Source organism: Natrix helvetica (genome assembly GCF_964273705.1).
Source record: "Natrix helvetica genome assembly, chromosome: 1".
NCBI lineage: Eukaryota > Metazoa > Chordata > Lepidosauria > Squamata > Natricidae > Natrix > Natrix helvetica.
Genome location: NC_138548.1, coordinates 296,034,194 through 296,054,722, shown reverse-complemented (window position 1 = coordinate 296,054,722; position 20,529 = coordinate 296,034,194). Strand labels below are relative to the sequence as shown.

The window sequence follows — 20,529 nt, the reverse complement described above, 5'->3', positions numbered from 1 at the left end:
CAGGTGTCGTAGTTCTCTGCGTTGGGGCTCTCGAGTGGCTGACTTTGCGTTGGTAGGTAGCTCTCGTCCTCGGTTCGAAGGTCTGAGTGTGCTAGGCGACCCTGAAGTTGATCGATGTGCCTTTTCCAGTTCCGCCCATCTTCCAGTTCCAACAGATACGATCGTGGACCCGTGATGCCAATGACCTTTGCCGGCATCCACAATGTCCCCCCTGCATAGTTGTGGGCGTATACTGAATCCCCTATGCTAAAACTCCGAATTTTGCTTGTAGAGTCTGGGGGAGCTGTGGCAGAGTAATTTGGGTGAAGACGGTCCAGGTGAGACCGTAAACGGCGGCCCATGAGTAGTTCAGTGGGGCTCCTACCCGTCGTTGCGCTGGGGGTAATGTGTTGGATCAATAGGTAATGGTCAATGCGTGTTTGCCAATCACCTGGACCCATCCTAGCGAGGGCCTCTTTTGCGAATCGCACCATTCTCTCCGCCTGTCCATTTGATGCCGGATGGAATGGCGCGACGAGGGCATGCCGAATTCCCTGACCTGCTAGATATGTCTCAAATTGCATGGCCGTGAACTGGGGCCCGTTATCGGAGACCAGGAGGTCGGGCAGGCCATGAGTGGCGAAAAGTTGCCGTAGAACCTTAATGACTGCCTCTGCCGTGGTTGAAGTCATTAGGACTACTTCTAGCCATTTCGAGTATGCATCCACAACTATAAGGAAGGTCTGACCTTGGAATGGCCCTGCGAAGTCGATGTGTATTCGCGACCAGGGTGATTTAGGCTTCTCCCATTCTGTGGCGGGCGCTTCCGGGGGTGCTGGTCTCGATTCCTGGCATGGGTCGCAAGTGGCCACCCATTCCTCTATTTCTTTGTCCATGTTTGGCCACCAAACGTAACTTCTTGCTAACGCCTTCATCCTAACAATCCCCGGATGACCAACATGTAAAGCATCTAGTACATTCCTACGCAAAGCATATGGAATAACAACTCGATCCCCCCACAATAAACAACCTTGTAACACTGAGAGTTCATCCCGTTTTGACCAAAACACTTTGAATTCCGGGCCCACGTTTCCCTTCGGCCACCCCCTCCAAACCCAAGTTTGAACTTGCTTTATTAAACTGTCCTTAGTAGAGAACCTTGCAACATCGTAGGAAGAAACCGGTCCTGAGTCCAAACAATCAATGAGCAGCACCGGTACTTCGGGAGTGGGGTCTGGCAAAAGGTCCGGTAGTGGGCAACGGCTGAGTGCGTCTGCGTATCCTGGAGTGGAGCCCGGTCGATGAATCAATTTGTATGAGTACGCAGCCAGGAAAACAGTCCACCTGGTCATGCGAGGAGAAAGGGAGACTGGAGTGGGGTGGTTTCCCGCCAAAAGTCCCAACAGCGGTTTGTGATCTGTAATCAGTTCAAAATCGCGGCCGTAGAGGTATTCGTGGAAATGTTTTACTCCAGCTACAGCAGCTAGCGCTTCCCTGTCCATCTGGCTGTAATTCCTCTCGGCCGATGAAAGAGTCCTGGAGTAGAAGGCGATGGGTGCTTCTTTTCCGTCGGGCATCCGGTGGCTGAGGATTGTGCCGACTCCAAAAGGTGATGCGTCGCAGGTCAATACCAGCGGTAGTGTCTGGCTGTATTGGACTAACAGTGAGTCTGTGGTGAGCAGGCGCTTTACTCCGGCAAAAGCTGCAGCTTCAGATCGTCCCCATTTCCATGGTGTGTTCCTCTGGAGTAGACGGTGTAGTGGCTCAGCAACAGTCGCCTTCTGTCTCAGAAAAACGCTGTAGAAGTTAAGTAGTCTGAGGAAGGCCTGCAACTCGGTCTGATTTCGTGGTGTGGGGGCGTCCTGGATCGCCTTAATTTTCTTTGAAGTGGGGTGTATTCCCTGACCATCGATTCTATAACCCAGGAATTCTACGCTAGGCACGTTAATTTGGCATTTTTCCTTTTTGAGGCGGAGACCCTTTTCTCTGATTCTGGCCAAAACAGTTCTGACTCTTTTATTTAATTGCTCCTCGTTTGCAGCGGACACCAAGATGTCGTCAAAATAGGGGACGACTCCTGGTATCCCTTGCAAAAGTCGTTCCATGACGCTCTGGAACAATCCTGGAGCAATACTCACACCGAATTGTAGCCGGTTGCATTTGAATGCTCCTCTATGCGTCACTATAGTTTGGGCCTCCGCTGTGGCGCTATCTACGGGCAGCTCCTGGTAAGCTTGTGCCATGTCTAATTTAGCAAATACCTTTCCTGGCCCCAACGAGTGCAATAAGTGCTGTACTACAGGCACAGGATATGCGCTTTGTTGTAGCGCGACATTAATTGTGCATTTATAGTCCGCGCAGATGCGGACTGATCCGTCTGGTTTGACTGGGGTCACGATGGGCGTTTCCCAGCGCGCGTGATCCACCGGCTCAAGGATTCCTTGCTCCACTAACTTATCTATTTCCTTATCTATTTTTGGGCGGAGTGCAAAAGGCACCCGTCTCGGTTTAAGTCGGATTGGTGCCACTTTGGGGTCTAAATTGAATGAAATCGGTTTACCCACATACTTACCAAGACCGGGGCTGAACACATCCTCGAACTCCTTAAAAATCTGCTCAGCGCTGCTGTTTTCCACCGCGTTGATTCCGGTGACTTCTAGCCCCAAGGATTCAAACCAATCCAGTCCTAGGAGGTTTTGTACTGGTGCGCTGGCGATGGTCACGGGCAGCTGGGCTACGATGTCCTTGAAGCGGATCTGGAACGTGCCTTGGCCTACGATGGGGACTCGGTTCCCCTGGTAGTCTCGTAGCAGGATGTCTGGAACGCGTAGTTGGCTCTTTTTGAGGCTAGGGATAGCCTGTTTCATGGATGCCCATGAAATGATCGTCAGGGACGATCCTGTGTCAACTTCCAGCTCGCAAGGTGAGCCCTCCAAGAGGACTGTGACTTTCAGCTTTTTTGGCCGCTTGGTGCGGACCTGACTTATTGTGGTGAGATATGTTCGCAACTCCTCTCTCTGGGTCAACTCTATCTCAGCATCTGAATCCTGCGCAGGGCGGCAAACGGGATCCGGGTCTCCCCCCAGGTCTCACGTGACTGCTCCGCATCAGGTGACTTTCCTCGAGCTCGGGATCCCCGAAATCTGGAATGGTGTCCTCGTAGTGGACTCTGGTGTGTCTTGGCGCTGGCTGGCCTGTGTTGAATCCGCGTTGAATGGTCTCCGCTGATCTGTCTGCTGCTTCTGAAGCTCTTGCCTCGTCGAGTACAATCTGTAGGCTTAAATTGGTTTTGGCTAACAGCCGTTTTTGTAGGGAAATGTCTCTCAGCCCGCTAACGAGTCGATCCATAATCTGCTCATCCAGGTCTCTGAATCCACAATGTGTGGCTGCTTTTCGTAGGGCTGCAACGTACTGGTTGATAGATTCTCCCGCCTTCTGGTTCCTCGTGTTGAATGCTTGGCGGCAAACATGGCGGGAAGGTTTTGGCGCATAATGAGTCTGTAGAGCCTGTTGCAACGCCGCCCATGATACTGCCTGTATTGGAGTAGGCGCGGTGAGGTCTCTGGCCGTGTTGAAGACTTCTTTTCCGCAGTAGCCGAGGAAGATGTTTTTCTTTCGGGTGTCGGTGATCCCCGTGTATTCGTTCGCTTCGAGAAAACACTCGAAACGAATCATGAAGGCTTCCCATTCGTCGTTCTCTGGGTCGAATGGAGCGGGGGGAGTGTGCATCGCCATCTTCTCTCGTTTGAATTTGCCGCGCTGTGGTGACCTGAGATGGCTGCCGGAATTTCTGCCGAATTCCTAGGCTGGATCAAATCCGGAGATTCTGGAGGTAGCGTTCTTCGTCCTATCTGTCTCACAATCCCATCCTCGTCGCCAACGTTAGATCTGGGCAACGAGAGAACAGACTGCGGACACGAAGTGACTTAACAGCTCTTTATTAGTAGTAGTAGTGCTCCGGCTTGCGCTGTGGCCGGAGGGTTCCCCTTTTATAGTACTCGGGTACGCCTCTCGACCAATCAGAGCGATACCTGTTTCCCGCTGTAGCAGCGGACCAGAGAGGAGACTTCCTCCGATATATGCTAATATCTAACAACAGGGGTGTCCAAACTTGGGAACTTTAAGACTTGTGGACTTCAACTCCCAGAATTCTGGGAGTTGAAGTCCACAAGTCTTAAAGTTCCCAAGTTTGGACACCCCTGCTTTATAAGTAGGAAAGCCCAGTTAATCTTAGGGAAGCATCTACAGGTAGTCCTTGACTTACAACCACAATTCAGCCCAAAATTCCTGTTGTTAAGTGGGATATTTGTTAAGTGAGTTTTGCCCCATGATGATGTCACTTTTCTCAGGGGTGTTGTAACTTTGAACGGTCACTAAATGAAGTATTGTAAGTCAATGACTACCTGTACTGAAAAGGTCTTGTTCTCACTCAATAACAGAGCGCTGGTGATGCAATGGTTAGAAGGCAGTACTACAGGACTAACTCACTGCTCACTCCAGGAGTTCAGTTCTCACCGGCTCAAAGTTGACTCAGCCTTCCCTCCTTCTGTGGTGGGTAAAATGAGGACCCAGATTGTTGGGGGCAATAGGCTGACTCTTTAAACTACTTAGAGAGGGCTGTAAAGTACTATGAAATGGGATATAAGTTTAAGTGCTATTGCTATATTGTTTATGATACCCTTAGCAGAGCTTGATTGGTATCCTTTTACAAAAAGGTACGAGTTTAAAAGTCCTGTTCTGGTATGTCTTAAATCAGCGCCCAACCTTTCCAGCTCTGTGGACCGAGTGTAGCGGCAGTGAGGAGGGGATGGTTTTGCGCTTGTCCCCATCACTCATGCAAATGGAGCTTTGCACACTCACCTGCCTCTTGTATGGCCTGGATCCCTATAGGCTGCGGACTTGTACTGGCCCATGGATCTAGGATTAGGGACCCCTGTCTTAAATGATTATTTCTCCTGCCTGAGTTTGTTATCACAATTTTGTTGATAAAATTGGGCTACCAAATCCAGAGAACTACTACTAGAGGGCAGCAAAGAGAGTTCTCTTTGTTTCTTTGCTGATATCTAATGGATATCTTCACGGTGGATTTTATTTAAATCAAGTCCATTTAAATCATGATTTAAATCACTAGTAAAAAAGCTTGATTTAAATCAATTCGATTTAAATCATAATTTTTAAAGAGCACCTGTCATCTCTGTCCCGCAGCGACTCCTCCTCTGACCTGCTGTTGGCTCACCAACAGTCCCATTCACTGTAATGGGATGGATGGCGATGCGGCAATGACACAACAAGGTGAGGAACATGGCAGGTAGCAGGTGAGTGGATGCCCATCAGATTCATCATGGAGGCACTGCCATGATGGATCTGAAATGATAGGTGCTCTTCAAATGTAAGGACTCATTCTTGTTGTTAGTTAAAATCTTTAATATTATTATTTGCAAACAAAATGAAGGTTTCCTATTTAGCTTGCAGCGCTTGGATTCATTGAATAAGTTTACCAAAAATGTAAATATTGCAGAATATACAGCCTCATGCTACATAACTAAGCTCCACTTCATGCTGAATAAACTAAATTATTAATATATCTTAAATAGAAAACTATATTTAAATAGATTTTACTCCAAAAGCATATTATTAAAATAAATTTGATAAAAATAAAAAATTCTGATTAAAAATTTAAAAAATGATTTAAAAAAAATGATTTTAAAAAAATGTTTTTAAAAACCATCAATTTCTATCCACCCTGGTTATCCTTATTTTCACATTCCAGATATCGTAGACTTAAATGAAGTGTATTCTGTCACCTATATGTGCTGCCAAGTTTCCAGAGTCTCTTCCCTTTGAAAGAAAGAGAAACAAGGCTTCAGACCTCTCATGGGAATCTTGCTAAATTATTAATGAATATTGAATGTTTTTTTGAAACTCATGATTCCATAGAAAATAACATGTATTTTTTTTAGTGAAAGCAAAACTCCCTAGAAGCCTCTTTTCGAGAATGTAAGCAAAATGCTACAAAAGCTAGAGACTCCTGTGTAAAGCAGATGAATTACAACCGGTCAAAAAATTCATATCATGTATAACTTAACTGGGACAATGTATTTTTAGTGAAATTTCACTGATTTGCCAACATGAGGTCACAGGGTTATGATAGACGTTAGCTGCAGTTAGCAGCACAGTTCTTGATTATGGTCTGTATTTTTTGCATCACTTTCCTCTGGCCTCACAATTCACAAATCCTCCTCCTGTTCTAATATGCAATTAAGGATTGCGTGTTCATCCATCTGATATGCACTGTAGCCCCAAAAAAGTTTATTCTGAAATAAACACAAAAACCATAAAGGAGTTGCAAGGTTTCTCTTGTTGAGATCTCTGTCTTAAGTGATTTCTCCTTTCCTGGAACTTTCATGCAGGGATTATCGACTCTGTGTCATCAGTGGGCTAAAGCATGCCCATTTCTATGGAAGATTATAGCTTTTGTCTTGGCTCTGCTTTGCAAAAATTGCTAATGGTGCCAAACAAGGAAGGACACAGACCTTGGAATCTTTGTGATTTAGAACTACCTACTAAAAAACATGGCTGGTCTCATCCTATTTATTGCTTACATGTTTAATTGTAGTAATATTAGCAGCAGCAGCAGCAGCAAAGATCTGGCCTTTTCTGGAGCTATGACAAACAGAATTAAATTTTGGCTTCCTTCTTTCATTATTGCTTATATGCAAAGGAAATGAAGAAGCTGTGTAACTTAAACAGGAATCTTGATTTACAGTTAACTTTTCCTGCATCTAAATTCATCCGGCTAAGCTAAACGGTCAGTCTCACTCATTCTTCAGGAGGTGGATCTTGGATGTAAGCCTTCTGTCAGCAAGGCTGGCTTGTCATCCAAATGTCTCGTCCAAAATCTCCTTAGAATGGCAGATAAGATGGAGCAGGAGCATTACTTTCTCTACAGTAAAATTAAAAGGGAGGAATTATTTATGCCAGCTTTCAGTGGGGGCCTGGAAGGACTTTGGCTCAAACAGTACATAATTCTGCCAGCAAGATGAGTCTTTTATGTGTCTTCCAATACTGTAACTCTTGTGTCAAGAGGATTGGGAGTGGAGGAACAAATCTAAAACTGTCCTTGGAGGGAATACTCTGTTTCAGGCTCTAAAGGAAGAGACCAGATAGAATCATTAAATCAACTGTTAAACTGAAATACAAAATTGTAGCTCAAGTTATAGGAAGTTGAATAATTGCAATCAGTGGAAGTTACTATCCATCAGATCCAATGAGTGGTTTGATTTGCACAAGAAGAGGGGCATAATGACAAAATTAGGTACCAAAAGAAAACATAGTTTAAAAATAACATGTTCAGATACAGCAATGAAACATATGAACAGGGATAGAAGTGCTGAGCATTTAGGGCAAAGCAACACTTCTTGTTAGCAGGTTGTTTACATGGAGGCTAATGTACTAATCAAAATAATTTCATGGAGTGGTAATTAGAAAAAAAGGTCTCCTGGGGCATACTAGCATATGATTGTTACGCAAATCCTAGTCTTTATTTAAATGAATGAGACTATAGTCTTCCCTTCAGCTATGCTTTAATGAGGCATTATACTTAAATTAAATCTTGAATCATGCCATTTCTCATCACATTTCATCTGTTAACTCTGTCACCGTATGACGATCTCATATGGGGATATTGCTAGAGCATTATAAAAATATTAATTGGGCAAATCAAAAAAGATTTGTTTTTTTAAATTAATAAACTGGGGAAGATGTTTAAACACAGTTTTTAGGTAAAATCTTTTTTCTAAAAACCAGAGGTCTGTAGAGATTCTCAGTCACCCAAGTCATGGTTGCCTTTTTCTGGAGGCAACTGGACTAAAAACCAGCAGTTTCACTCTTTTCAGTAGAACCATGAAAAACATATTACCAAAACCTAGCTGGGGTATGAAGGGGATGGTTACCGTTTCTGAAATCTGCTGGTTGAGTTTCAAGTGTGGTGTCAATCAAGACTTTGGGACAGGAGTTGGGTGTATTGCGATTGCCAGCAGGGAATGTCCTATGGTTTTGTGATTGTGAATCTGTTTCTTCAGTTGGGCTCTACGGATCAGTTGGGATTCTTGCTGTTGAATCAACCCCCCTGCTACATAACAACTCCTCGCCTGAGCTCCTTGATGCCTTTTCTGTATGGGCAGTGGAGTTACCCACGCTTCTGGTTCAGGGGGATGTTGATTTCCCTTCCTTGGGAATATGGTGGCTTGAGAGTTCATAGCTTCCAAGGCAGCCAGGTCATCTATAGCCCACTCAGGATAGTTTCTGAAATTCAGATTCTGAATTGGATGCTCCTATTGGATCAGTGGCAATATGATCTGAAACTGGGCAGAGCTCTTGGTGTCCCCATTATCGTGGTCATATTCAAGGGCATTAGAAGCTTTGTCATTGTTGAAAGGCATTGGGGAATCCGGTAAGGAAATAACTCTGAAACAATGACCCAAGGGGGGGGGGGGGTCACAGGGTGTCTGGTATTATTTTAATAACATATAAGTAGTCATCGACTTACATCCACAATTGAGCCCAGAATTTATTTTGCTAAATGAGAAGTTTGCTAAGTGAGTTTTGTCCCATTTTAGGACTTTTCTTGCCACATTTCTTAATTGAATCACTGCAGTTGATAAATTAGTAACACGGTTGTTAAGTGAATTTGGCTTCCCCATTGACTTGGCTTGTCAGAAGGTCGCAAAAGGTGATCACGTGATCCCGGGACACTGCAACTGTCATAAATATGAGTCAGTTGCCAAGCACCTGAATGTAAATCATGTGGCCATGGGGATGCAGTAATGGTCATAAGTGTAAACAATAGTCATAAGTCCCTTTTTTCAGTGCCCTTGGAACTTTGAACGGTCACTAAATGAACTGTTGTAAGTCGAGAACTACCTATACAGCATTATATGGTATTTTATATATAATATTAATACATTTAATCCATCCCCCTAACATTCTTTGCAGTTCTTTTTGGCTTCTTATCAAATCTTCTCTGTGTAAAATTAATGATATGTTCATGCTCCCGGGCAACATACTTTTAATCTTTAAACAAACAAGGGAGATCACACTTTGTTATTCTTTGCTTAAAAACGAACCATTGTCTAAACATTCTATTTATTGTCATTCATGCTTTATTTCCATCTTAGGTCCTCAGGGCATTCAGCTTCAACTCAATTCCACAATCATGAAAATTGTTAGCAAATTCTGTAGTTTCACTAATTCTCTGTGTTCAGCTTTTTTATTTTAATTAACCAAAATACAGTAAATTTATTTCTCACATTCATCCAGTTTTCAATCAGCTGCTAGAGATAAAAAAAAAATCTGGTGTCCTCTGTTTTTCAATATTTGATTGTCATTTCTCACTGCCTTTTGAGCAGAATTCTACCACAATTCTACCACACAATTACTGCACGCAAGAGACTACAGGTAGTCCTCAACGTACAACCACAACTGAGTCCAAAATTTATGTTGCTAAGTGAGAAACATGATGTGATTTTTGCCTCATTTTATTACCTTTCTTGCCACATTTGTTAAGTGAAGTCACTGCAGTTGTTAAATTAGTAACATGGTTGTTAAGGGAATCTGGCTTCCCCCATTGATGTTGCTTGTCAGAAGGTTGCAAAAGGGGATCATGAGACCATTGGACAATACAACCGCCATAAGGATGTGTCAGTTGCCAAGCATCAGAATATAAATCACATAACCATGGGGATGCTGCAATGGTCATAATGGTCATAGGTCGCTTTTTTCAGTGCCATTGTTACTTTGAATGATCACTAAGAGAACCGTTGTAAGTTAAGTACTACCTGTAGTATTTTGGCATATCTTCTCATACCTTTTCATCTGTATATTTCTTCCAAGAACAGATGCAGGCTTCATCCACACATTAAACAAGTCACATAGTCACTTTGTAAGGAAACCACATCTATATTTTAGCAGTTCTCTAGTTACATCATTTATGTCTGTGGCTTCACTATTTGTTAAGATTCTTAAACCATTTGTGTCTTCCTTTTTATCATCTAACTATTAAAACATCAATAACACATAATTCCACTCTTTAATTTATCTTTATTTTTTAAATTAAAATTCTAAGGCAGAAGTAAGCAAAAAAAAAAGTTCTACCTATATACTTATTCAATATTATTAAGGGGTTAGGCATCACTGTACTATGTTAAGGAAAGTTAGGGCTAGAATTCAGCAATGCCCAGGGGTAGGTATAATTCCTTTGATCCAAAAGAAGAGATTGTGTATAGAAGATATCAGAATGACTTGAGTATTTTATCAGTTAAGGGGAACTCAGACAGATTCTATCTGTAAAAAAGATCATACAATAAAACATAGGGTAATAGATTGTATGGTTCCTATATCACTTGAAAATTGTCAAGGAGCATATGGATTTTGTTTCTTCCTTCTTCTTTTGTATCTGTCCTACAAAGTTAGCTAAGACCCCACCCCCTGGGAGTATTACCACCCATAAGAATACATTTCTTACACAGGATTAGGAAACTCCAAGGTGGGGTCCAAGAGAGGGTATAAAACTCAGGCTCTCTCAGCATTCGAGCCCATTTTCTTCAAGATCTTCAAGGCATGTGATGCCCCTTTTCTCCGGGACCTCAAACCATGTGGTCCTGTCCACCATTAAAACCATCCTTCCAATCAGCCTCCATGTTTCCAGGATCTTTCTCCCCACTTGGAACTGAATCCAGATGGACATTTCTTCCAACAGAAGGAAGAGCTCCAAATTGAGCCAATGTTAAGGGTCTTCTTAATTTAGATACTGTAATGTAATTTAACTATTTCACTGGTCTAAAAATATAAGACTGACTGATCAGAAAACATTCCTGGACAGTAGATACTTATCTTGACATCCTTCTATGTCCAGAGCACGTTGTGTCAAAGTTCTCTTGGCTTGTTAATATTCCAAAGGAAGGAGAGGGTCCTGCAGAATTTCTCTAGCAACTATCTCTTCTACCAAGCACTTTACAATGTATCTATCAATTCCAGTTCCTGACACACCTCTATCATTCTCATGCAAATTTAAAAAAAATCTAACATACTGGCATTTCTTCAAATTAATCCATAACTTTGTTGATGAATAGTACTTCTTGGATATGTTATCACCAACCAATACACATAAGCCAAAATGATTGCAATAGGCCTTCTGAACTTTCCTCCCTGCAATCAAATTCCATGAAACTTGAAATTTAAATTTGTTTAGATTGCCATCCATCCAGCTGCTTATTCAAAAAACTGCCTGTTACATGTCTGCTTCAGACATAAAGGAGAGTCAGCTTGGCTAGCCCAGAGCAGAAAATTAGCATCTTTTTCGCTCTCCTCACAGTGGGAAATTTTGCGGCTCACTGACCAAGATGAGATGCAAAAGTTTTATTTATGTTACCAAGGTGCATAGATACACAGTTTTACACTTTCCTGTTCCCTCCTTAGGAAATCACTTTGTTGCTAAGCTTTGGGGTTGAATGAAGCAATCACCCACTTCTTGTCCAAACCAAAATGTAGTCAAGTGGGTTATAGAAAATAAATGAATGCGATGTTATAGGTTGGGAGAAAATGTTATTTCTGAAGGGCCTAACTGGTTTGAATACCTATAAACTCTCACAAGTTCAAGGAATGACCAGAGATTCTCGAAGCATAGTTTTTTCTGACTTTTGCACTGAATATTCATATTCATATAATTGGCTCTTCTCCTATAGTTTTGCTAGATATATTGGAGAAGAATGACCAAGGCGCCAGGTTTTGGCTTTACTGTTTTTAATGATGTTTTGGGTTTTTATTATTGCTGTGAGTCACCAAGCTTTGTGTTTTAAGATGGGTGGCCATCAGAGTCTTTTAAATAAATAAACTGGTCCTGAATAATCTATAATCCCTGGTAATTGTAAATATTTTCGGTTGAATTGGCTTCAAAGATATTGCATTTGCATGGAAAAGAATTCCAGCTTGATATACAGCACACACTTCCTAACCATATTTAGTTGAGCTCATTCTGCTTTACCAATCCTTAACATATCAAGATTTACAGAAAAATACTTTGGGAGACTCACGTGCTACAGTCGGAAATATTTTCCAAGGAAACCTCACTAAACAAGCAAAGTGAAACAACAATAATCCCTTATTATCTTTGAATATCCCTTTTCTTTTCTGCTTTATTTGCAGACTTAGTTTAGATGCACATTTCTCAGGGTAATTTGCTCGATAAGACTATGCAAATCACCCTTTACAATAATAGTATTTGAAAATAGTAACAGGGATTAAAAAAAAAGACCTTGTTCACACATACCTCCTATGTATAACTCTTCCAAGCTGTTATATGATAGGTACGATATGAAGTCAACTATAGTTTAGCCCTTCTGCCTGGTTTTTATTTTAAAATTTAATCTCCTTTAACTCTAGATGGCTTACAACACAAACGAAACAACATAATGTTCATCATCAGAAGGCAATAAAAAAAAACCCAACCATAATAAAATTATAGCAGTCATAAAACAAAGCAACCATCAGAGCATAAAACCACAGCATCTAGTGCCAAACATTTGAAAGAAATATTTACTGGAATAAAGGACCTTTGTTATAGCTAAGAATGTACAAATACATCACAGCAAGGTGCTCATATGTCTCAGTTCTCTATTTATTAACCATGTTTACCATAACCTTTTAAAGGTGTTCAGAGTGCACAAGGGATTTGTCTTGTGGATGAGGCTGAGAAATGGAAATATGCCTGAGATCACTCTGGCAATTGCTACGAAGATTTTGTTCGAACTCACATTAGCTTTTCTCAGTTGTTGCGAGAGCTATGAGCAGGATTTTTCAGTGGTTCTGAAACTGAACACGAGAGAACAAAACCTTAATTTAAATAGAGACATTTTGTTTGAACTTTAGGAGGCATTTAAAGATATCTGGGGAGGGTAATTCAGGTGCTACTTGAAGAATATTGTATGTCAGATCATTCTACATTATCCAAACCAGTGATAACATGGAAGTAAAGGAGAAAAGAATTTTATTAAAAAAAAATTCATATCCTTTGTGTTCCATGGTTGATCTAAATTTTCCTGTATCCCAGAAACAGACCCATTTTACATTCCCTTAGTTTTCCTGAAGTCGAAAAGCATCAGCTATTGAAATAGATGAGGAGGTGGGAGAAAAAAAATCTGACTTCTTCCTCCCAAGATTGAAGCTATGATTGTGACCTTAAGGCAGAAATCCTAGAGATCTGGTTGCCCTGCTGAGGTGTCTTAGAAGCCTTACAAAACAGCAGATTTTGTGGCCTTTGACCATCTTGCCTGTCCTCCTTTCTTGTCTCTTGTTCAACAAATTGCTTACCTTAGCATTTTAACTACAAATCTCGTTTGTCTAAACAGAAGCTTAGAATTTACTGCATGTTCACACTGGATTCTGCATAGTCACATACAGATTCTGAGAAGAGTAGGGAAAATATTAAGAGTTCAAAAACAGACATTGCTGAGTTTTAATGCAGTATTACTAGTTTCAGGAAAGAAAATCTGGTGCCCTGTTCTTACCTCATTACATCTAAATAGTAATTGAACATAACAATACTTGTCAGCATGTGGATATGTTATGTAATCAAGCAACCATGTATACCTAGAATGAAATCTTCTTAATATGTGACTCTTGGCAATTTCCTTCATCTATTGCCTTCACAACTGAATGTATATAATAGGCTGTAAGAATAAATTAGGAGATAGGAGGAAGAGCCTCAGCTTAGACAATGGTCTGATAAGAGAAATGTGAGTCAAAGGAGGGCTGGGGGTGGAGAAAGGATCTCAGGAGAGACCCCCTTCTAGTTTTCTGGATGTCAAGGTAGGAAGGGGTAACTGACTTGTGAGATTCTGTCACTGTAATTTTACAATAAAAGTAGCATAATTACTCATGATTTTGATTTCTTTTCTGGTCTTCCTTGAAGGGCTGAGAATGGTTTTATGGCTTAATTTATTTATACAATTAATTTGGAGATACACCTGATCTGGGTGACTCTTTATCTTTCTATTGTAGATACTTTTCTTAATCTTCAAAAACAGATAAAGGTTAAACAAAAATCAGGTAGATTTATTATTAATACAGCTACAGTAAAATAATAGATTATGTATTAGTAGAAAAAGACAATTAATTCTTGACTTAAATTTCAAGAAAAACTACACACAGCAATGTCTAAAAAAATTCAGTGTTTTGTTCCATAGACTCATTTGTTAAATGTTCTAAGGCAGTGGGCCTCAACCTTCCTAATGCCACGACCCTTTAATACAGTTCCTCAAGTCGTGGTGACCCCCAACCATACAATTATTTTATGTTATCTGTATTTTTTCAAAAATATGTGTTTTCCGATGGTCTTAGGCGACCCCTGTGAAAGGGTCATTCAACCCCCAAGCAGTCCTGACTCACAGGTTGAGAACCACTGTTCTAAGGGAAGCTTCCCGGTAACTCATATATAGCCATTTTGTTTCCATTGTTCACCATGTCTACTTTTTAAGAAAAATACACATGGCTAGGATATTGTTTGTTTAATCATAATTGTTGATTAAGGAATAATTGGTTTGGCTCAAAAAAGATACTAAATTGTAAGTTGCGGTATACAATGCACAATATCTGGCTTTACACATTTTCTGCATGGGGAAGCCCTCATTCTCCCATATCCCACCTATCAGCCTTCATATTTTCTCAAGCTTTCATGTGTGCTCACCGGTAAAACAAGAGTCTTATGTATGTTTGCTCAGTAGTCCAAAAGGGTATCTTTGCAATTTTGAATATACAGGTAGTCCTTGAGTTATAACCATTCATTTAGTGATTGTTTGAAGTTACGGCACTGAAAAAAGTGACAACAAATCTTTGTACTTTCAGTCATTGCAGAATCCCCGCTGTCATGTGATCAAAATATGAGTGCTTGGCATCCGGCATGTATTTATGACAGATTGCCTGGTCCTGGGGTCATGTGATTGCTATTTGTGGCCTTTCTGGCTACCTTTCAGCAAACTCAATGAGGAAACATGGATTCACTTAACAACCACATGGTTTATTTTACTGCAGTGAAGTGCTTAACAACCATGACAAAAAAGACCATACAATCGGGCATGACTCTCTTCACAACTGCTTTGCTTAGCAACATAAATTCTTGCACTAGTTGTGGTCCTACATCAAAGACTACCTGTATTGGTAGAGTTTTACCACTCAATTCCTGTAGGGTAGGCCTTGAGATCTGCAAACAAAAGGGGATCCTGGGGCACAAATAATTCTCTTTTTGGAACTCCAGTTCTCTTTGCAGGAAAATAACACCTCTTTCCTCTTCATGGATTACTGCCTTGTTGTGGCAAAGGGGCTTGCATAGTTCAATGAAGCTAGCTAGGAGCTATGCTGTGCAGGGCCACCTATGACGGACAGGTCATAGCAGTGGGCTCTGACAAAAGGTGATCCAGTGGAGAAAGAAATAGCAACCCATTCCAGTATCTTAGCCATGAAAACCCTATGGACAGCGTTGCCCATGGGGTCGTGATGGGCCGGACACGACTTCGCAACTAACAAAAACACTTTTTTGCATTAGCTGTTTGTTCAGGATTTTTTTTTCTTGTGAAAAGTTCAAGAGAAAGAATGGAACAGCTGAGGACTACTACTGAGTTGCCTTCTTCTAATGCAGTTGCTAATGTGAAGTTAAGCCAAACAGGTCAATTTAGGTCATTTTAAAAACGTAGCTTTCATTTATTTTTATTTATTGATCAAGTGTACATGGCCAGCTATCTTGTGGAAGGTTTTGTGGGAAGGATAGCTATGTTCGAAGATACAGCAGTTTAATCATATTTTTTTTTTATTAAGGCCATTGTTTAAAAGGGAAACTACGATCTCTTCCAAATTCTTGCAAGTTACAGTTTGATTGGATTGTCATACTCAGAATTACAGGACCGATAAAACAGTATTTCTTTAGCAAAATTCTTTCAGTCTGATCTGACAGATCATCATAACTTGTAACTCAGTGCGTGTGAATGCACATAACGTTGTTTTTCCAGATTTTTACACGGTTGAGGAGAAGGAATTACTGTATAAATATTGAAAAAGAGGAAGATGATTGCATATCATGTTTGACCTAAACTTTATTCGCACATCCTTGTATCACAAGAATCACGTTGTTCAGCAAAGCAAGTGATTTGGATCAGAGACACTATTTAGTAAATTCATGGTGGTTGAGAATTCTGGGAGTCCAAACTATCTCAAATATAATTAGTACACTTGATGCAGTAAATTCTTCGATAGCGAATGTCACTGATAGTAATTTTAATACAAGAAATGTACTATACTTTATGATGGTTATTAATACGAATGGATGCCTGTCGGTTAGGAAATTCACCATGAGGGCACTTAATCGCCACGGTGATCATTACAACTCGGCTACCTCACCGTCAGGCTTGCCAACACGTGATACGCAGCACAACAAAGCGTGGAACCACCATCGCGGTCGTTTACGATCATGCTCTGGGCATCCCGTCCTAAAGAGAAGCAATATCCCCACCTTCTATTCGTCTGTGGAGGGACTCGTCTCAATATTCCCCGTTTACATTCCTGGCAGATGTGCGCAATCCAATGCAGAAAAATAAAGCAATGCAATGGGCGTCTCCAGCCGGCCCTTGTACTTCTGACAGATAATACCCCTCTCCCATCCCAGGAGATGGGGGGAGCTGCATTCAGCTGCAGGCCCATATCGTCTCTTGTGTTTCGGCCATGGATTAAGCGGAATCTCTCCCGCAGCCGAAACTTTAGTTGCCCGAATCCCCTCGTCGCGATCCGTCGGGGCTTTGACTTTGAATCTTACAGCGTTGGTCCGCGCCGACCGAGACGTTCCGGCCGGTCCTCAGACGGCTCCGCAGCGGTGGTTCGCTTTGCTTTAGCGCCAGGCGCCGAGCCCTCCCCCGCCCCTCAGCTTCTCCCTCCACGTCGCTAGTCTTGCAGGGCGTCCCCCTTCCTTCGCCTCTCTCTCACCATTCACCCCCCACCCCACCGTTGCGTATCTGGGGCCGCCTCTTCTCTCTCCACTTGCTGACGACAAGCCCGCCCAAACTGCCCTCCGTCTTCCTCCCCCTCCTTCTTTCCTCCCTTCCTCGGAGAGAGAGAGGAGCAGAGCCGGGGCTGAGCGGAACGGTCCCGCCTCCGGGTCCCCGCCCTTCCCACATCCGAGCCAGCGGCCGCTCAGACCAGCCGCGCCGGCACCGAAGGGGACGAGGGAAAGCAGCCTAGCCGCTCGTGTGGGGGGCAGCGACGACCCCGCCCCAGCCCTTCGGCCAGCTCCGCTCGAGCGGTGGTGGTGGCGAGGCAGCCCGGGCTCGCCTCCCTTTTAGCTCGCCAACTCGGTTTCTCGGCCGGCCGGCAGGAGCCAAGCGGCGCCATGGGCTGCACGGTGAGCGCCGAAGACAAAGCGGCCGCCGAGCGTTCCAAGATGATCGATAAGAACCTGCGGGAGGACGGCGAGAAGGCGGCGCGGGAGGTGAAGCTGCTCCTCCTCGGTAAGGTCTCCTTTCCCCGAGAGCGCCCTTCCCAGATCCCCCACCCTGCCCCAGCGCTTGGTCGGTGGGGCTCGCCTCCCTGGGGTCAGCTTCCTTGGGAGGAAAGGCAGGTCGGGCTTGCTGCCCAACAAACGGACCGGGAGGGACAAGCGCGCCCACGCCCTGGCCGCCTGGCTTCCGTGCCCGACGTCTGCTTTCCGCCACCTCCCTGACTGCGCCCCCTACTTTCCTCTGCACTCGAGGGACTTTCCGCTTTTGCGATCGGCCGGCTGCTGAATCGTTGCCTCGGGCTTTTGGCGGCCGCCATATCCCTACCCTGAGCGCAGCGGGTGAAGGATCCCCGCGACGTCCCGTCCCCCCCCCTCCAAGACTCTCTTAGTAAGGCAGCCGGAGCTGTTTAGTTTTATGCGGCGTCCAAAGAGTTACAAGCCCGGGTTGCGGGGGGGGGGGCGTGTAGGCAAACCCGCCCTATCCGAGCATCCCATTTTGTTTTCCCAAGCTAAACAAGTCGGCTCCTCAAGACCACAGTTTGGTTCCCCCCCCCCCTCCTTCGTCGCAGGCTCTTTTGCTTCTCAGGAGAGCTGACATGGCCATGCTCCCAAATCAGTCTGTAAAATACATCACCACGGAGACCTTTTTTTCCTTTCCCCTCTTTAGCCTACTCGGTTTCTAAATTTGGCTTGGCACGTCCAGTCCTCAAGCTGCTTTTCCTTTATAGTGGGTGATCCTTCTGAAAACCTACCGAGGCCACAACCTTAAAATATGCCTGAGCCCTGAACCCCTCCCCTGCCCCGTATGTTTTTCATTCCTCCCACAGGCCTCACAGTTTTTGTTTCCGTTATCAGTGGATAACCGTTGATGGTGGCTCCGCATTTGCTACTTTCTGCCACCTGTGGTAGTCTTGAGGAAGAATAATTTCAACTGCAAGTTAGCCACAATTGTTCTAGAAAGCAAACCCTTCTGGTCTCCAAAGGATTATTGCTGTATCATTTCCACCTAGCCTATTCCCTCGGTGTCCCTCTGCAGAGGATGGGAGTTGTAGTTAAAGCACAGCAGATTGGAAAGAGGTTTTCCCAGCACAGAAAAATAACTTGCCCTCTGAATATTTTGATCAAAGGCTCCGACACATTCTTGTGTGCACACACACACACACACATAGAAAAAGAAAAAGAAAAAAACCCCTCCCTTTTCCAGCACCTTAAAGCTACAGGACATGAAATTAATTTTGAAGGAACCAGGTTAATCTCCAAAACTGAACACTTCAACAAGAGAATAATTATAGAAGCTATCAAAATAGAGAAACACCCCCACAACATGAATAAACGTAATGATACCTCCCGCCTACCAGACATCTGGAAACCAGCCCTGGTAAACAAACGAGCCCCACCCACCACCCAGGCCGTTACAACACAAAACAACAACCGACCCACAGCCAGCACCAATCAGCACCAATCTACCTATCATGATACAGCCACACATCAAATCAATCCACTTACTGAAACAAAGCCAGCACTCCACACACCCCACCAAGATTTATAGAAAGGCGGCAGCTCCGGCCACACTTTAAGCCCAAAACACCAGCCTGAGGATGGCGAGTTAGACCTCGCCGAAACGTTGCCAAGACAATCTCAATCTTACATGGGAAAAGACCCAAATGCAATGCAATACAATACAATACAATACAATACACACACACACACACACACACACACACACACACGTATATACATGGGTAGCACCAGGTTGCTTATTAATGTTAAGAATCACATTTCTGTTTCCCCCAACACACATTAAGGAATATTTCTTTCTGAAAGCTGTAATTCTTGCTTGTGATTTTGCTTCCCTGTATCCAATTTCAAACATGTTCTGTGCTTGGTTAAAATAATTTAAACTTTTTTGACTTTAAGCTCTTAGTAGGGTTTGGTGCTGTTGCTTTTATAAAAGTTTGCTGTTTTACATTTCCTTCCCTTTTTGTTTGAAAAAAAGAAAGAAAGAAACGTCATTGCACAAGCTAAAGGAAGTTTAGCCAAACATCTGTGCTTTCTTTGTACTTTTGAATAGTTCTTCATTTGAATAGTTGAGTGAACTTCATTTCCATGCATGAAAATAGTTGTCATTGAACAGGAGTATGTAGGTTAGAGGCAGGAATTCTGGAAAAAGGACAAAAATGAATGAGTGGATTGATTTAATATGTGACACAAGATTATTATTTTTTCTGTTATGGTAACAGGGAAACTTATAAAAGAAAGACCTAGCTGTTTCTTGACAAGAAAGGCATGATTGACTCATCAGAAACTATGTAGAGTTGACATGCCTAACAACAGATTTTTGTGATGTTTTATCAAGTGGAAATCACATTGTTAATAATTAAACTACAAGATGTAGTGGTGACCCCCAGCTTTCAGAGGGACTAAATTAGATAAATATATGGCTGTTGCTAATCATGGCCCAGCTATCCAAAGCAGGATGTCTTTTAATGCCAGCTCTTGGAAGGAAAGGGTTTTTTTGTGTGCTCCTACTCTGTTGGTTGACTTCTCAAAGGCATCTTTTTCCTCCCACACTTCTACATAATCAAATGGACATTAAAAAAATCATGACAATCATAAATAGTGTATCTCATTAGAGACTTCTTGATGGTGAATACATTGTAAAAAGTTTGTTTTCAAGTGAAATCATTGGAACCTAAGTATAAGGAGTCCTTGATTGATGGTGATAATTGAGTCAGGAATTATAATCATAAGTCATGGTTGTTAAGTGGATCACCATGTGACTGCTCCTGTCTTTACAACATTTTTGTGGTGGTTATTAAACAAATGGTCTAAATGAATCCATGCTACCTGATGGGCATTTTTTGATGGAAACTGCCAAAACCCACCCAAAATTGCAGTTGCATAACAGCCTAAAGGTGAGCCTGTTGCCAGGCCTCCAAAATTGGATCACATAATTGCAACTTTGAAATGGTATCATAAGTACCTTGGGGGGAGGGGGTTGTCTGCTTTAAGTTTGA

The 20,529-nt window shown here is 42.8% G+C and overlaps 1 protein-coding gene and 1 long non-coding RNA gene across 2 annotated transcripts in view; one reads left to right on the top strand and one right to left on the bottom strand.

Annotated features, from left to right (window-relative positions):
* LOC309383848 overlaps positions 1–20,529 on the bottom strand; it is a 498,138-nt gene that overhangs the window by 25,696 nt on the left and 451,913 nt on the right. The window lies entirely within an intron of this gene.
* The window catches only part of GNAI2 (G protein subunit alpha i2), a 119,792-nt gene continuing 116,345 nt past the window's right edge, over positions 17,083–20,529 (top strand). The window contains exon 1 of the mRNA XM_081935098.1: positions 17,083–17,522. Within this exon, the coding sequence (XP_081791224.1) occupies positions 17,405–17,522 (118 nt within the window). The 5' untranslated portion in view covers positions 17,083–17,404. The remainder of the gene's footprint in view (positions 17,523–20,529) is intronic.